The following is a 2834-nucleotide window of genomic DNA, read 5'->3' as shown; positions in this document are numbered from 1 at the left end:
TTCGTTACTCTTTTAAAAAAGTAGCAACTAATTTTTTAGTTCAACTTGGATGTTTAAGAGAAATTAAGAGAAAAGAAGAAATAAAACTAAAGTAAACACTGAATCACATGTCTGTCGGACGGACTATCGATAGGACCAAAAAACAATCGATGGTAGCAAAAAATAAAAAACATCGATACTATCGATAGTGCCATCTATAGTTTTGCACCTCTACTATACAAGGCGGTTTTACTAGAACCTTTTATGGATACGCCTTGTATTCTTCGTTTTTTATATATAGGAAAAAGCGTACTTTCTAAAACTTTATCGATACGCAGTCATATCTCAGTGCTGCACAATCGATCAATTGTTGTCGACATTATTTAAAAAGTATAGTGGCAACGCTGATTGGCTGTCAAAACGACCCAATTGTTCCGTGAGCTGAAAAAAAAATCATTCCATACTGCCGTTCAAGTGAATTTTAGGGAACTGATATTAGTCACAACTTAAATTTTACTCAGTTAATCGTGTAGACGGCCCAGAGTCCGCGATTACAAATTTTATTCTAATTAAAGCTTATATCTTCGCACTTCTCGCCAAATCAAAATGTCTGAACGTTTTACTTTCGGAGGTTCTTTGGCATCGATAACATGTCACGCCTGGAACAAAGATCGCTCACGTAAATATATCAGTTAAAAACATATTAGTCATTCACTTACGATTTCAACAATCTTTGCTTTCATTAACTACAGAAATCGCGCTTTCGCCCAATAACAATGAGATCCATATCTATAGTCGGGAGCGCAATGATTGGAAGCTTTCGGACGTGTTAAATCAACATGATTTACGTGTAATGGGCATTGATTGGGCAAAGAATACGAATCGAATTGTTAGCTGTGCTGCAGATAGGAATGCGTATGTTTGGTCACAGGCCGACGACGGCAAATGGAAGCCAACATTGGTGCTATTACGCATCAATCGCGCTGCTACTTGCGTTAAATGGTCCCCAGCAGAGAATAAATTCGCTGTTGGCTCCGGTGCCCGATTGATATCGGTGTGCTACTTTGAGTCGGAGAATGACTGGTGGGTGTCTAAGCATATAAAGAAGCCAATTCGCTCAACAGTCACTTCGTTGGATTGGCATCCAAATAATGTTTTGCTTGTGGCTGGCTCAACCGACTACAAGGTAAGGAAGTTTTATGTCCCGCACTTATCGTTGATAAAATGAAGGAGTGAAGTTTTTTTCGTGATAGAGGTTTTTGCATTTTTAAGTAGCTAAAGCTAACTTTTGCATTTACTATGAAAAATTTCAACTGCGGCCTTTCTGCATTTCATCGAATAATGTGCCTTGCATTTCGTCAACGAATAATTTTGAAATTCCCATATTAATTCCTAACTTTTTCAATATACATATAATCTAGGTTCGCGTATTCTCAGCCTACATTAAAGACATTGAGGATCAGCCTACTCCTACACCTTGGGGCAACCGCATGCCACTAGGCAATCTAATGGCTGAATTTAAGAATTCTTTAAGCTCTGGAGGAGGTTGGATCAATGATGTAAGCTTTTCGGCTGATGGCAATAAAATCTGTTGGATTGGTCACGACAGTTGTATTAATATTGCGGACGCAACTAATGGCAATGCTGTTGTACGTTGCAAAACTCAGTATTTACCATTCCTTTCTTGTGTATGGATATCGCCAGTTTCTATAGTTGTGGCTGGCCATAGCTGTGTGCCACTGGTGTATACCATAAATGAAAATTCAAAATTGGTGCTTACTGCAAAATTGGATAAATCACAAAAGAAGGAGAGTAGCGGTATATCTGCAATGCGCATTTTCCAATCGTTGGATCGTAATTTAAGGACTGAAAATTCCGATACTAGCGTAGATTCCATGCATCAAAATGCTATTACCTGCATTCGGTTATATGAGGGCGAGAAGGAAAATGGCAAAAAAATCAGCACATCTGGCGTTGATGGCCAACTTGTTATATGGGATCTCGATACTGGACTCAATAATTCCATGAACAACTTAAAAATTTAAGCTTTAAAGGCCAAATTGTATTCTATGTGTACTTTTGTTAAAATATATCAAATTTAATAATTCAATTTTTAATGATTTTAATTCATTACAAAGTTGCCAGTATATATTGTTTCTTTTTTCTTCTCGATATTTGGACTGCACCGTAGTAACGTAATCGATTTTAGCTGAATTTTGTAGGTCATATTTTATTATATTCAGTGGATTTCGGATAAATAGCGATTTTTTCGCTTGCAAAGAGGGGAGTGAACAACATTCACAGTTACATGAAAAATTGCCAATGAAAATTATGGAACTCAGTTTTAAGGAAAGGGAAAAATCTTGCATCATTCAAAAATAAAAAAAGTATCTGATACAAAGCACTTTTACATTTATCCAAAGATAGTGGTGGCCCCTCGGCAGGCAATGACAGACCTCCGAGTGTATTTCTGCAATGAAAATACAATCTTCTCATAAAAATAGAATCGCCTTTCGGGGTCGGCGTAAATCTGTAGGGGACCTTTTATGTGACAACATCAAGACGCGCGCCGTAGCCAGATTTTTTTTTTCGGGAGAGGAGTGGGGTTCTGACAAAATAGTTTTTTTTTTTTTATTTTCACTTTAATTTCAATATAGATTGATTAAAAGAAACATAAGTACTGATAAAAAATAGTTGATTGAAATATTTCAATAGAAGATTGCTGTATTGTACCAATCTTTTGACGAGAAAAAAAAAATTGTCCCAAATTTTTTATTTTGTACCAATAGCACAAATCTTTACAAATGAACCCATCGTGTGACACTGCCTTAAGAGCGAAATACACCACACAAGCG

General features: G+C 36.7%; 1 protein-coding gene across 1 annotated transcript; it reads left to right on the top strand.

Annotated features, from left to right (window-relative positions):
* The first annotated feature begins 226 nt into the window (after window positions 1-226).
* Arpc1 (Actin-related protein 2/3 complex, subunit 1A) lies at window positions 227-2040 on the top strand. The gene is made up of 3 exons (XM_017627545.1): window positions 227-658; window positions 732-1165; window positions 1401-2040. The coding sequence occupies exons 1-3, from the start codon at window positions 586-588 to the stop codon at window positions 2022-2024; spliced, it is 1131 nt and encodes a 376-aa protein (XP_017483034.1). The 5' UTR covers window positions 227-585; the 3' UTR covers window positions 2025-2040.
* Window positions 2041-2834: the final 794 nt, after the last annotated feature.

Source organism: Rhagoletis zephyria, unplaced genomic scaffold, assembly GCF_001687245.7.
Source record: "Rhagoletis zephyria isolate East Lansing unplaced genomic scaffold, Rhagoletis_zephyria_1.1 Rzeph_scaffold_00072, whole genome shotgun sequence".
Lineage (NCBI taxonomy): Eukaryota > Metazoa > Arthropoda > Insecta > Diptera > Tephritidae > Rhagoletis > Rhagoletis zephyria.
Note: the sequence above shows the minus strand (reverse complement) of the source record. Positions and strands in the feature narration are given on the sequence as shown.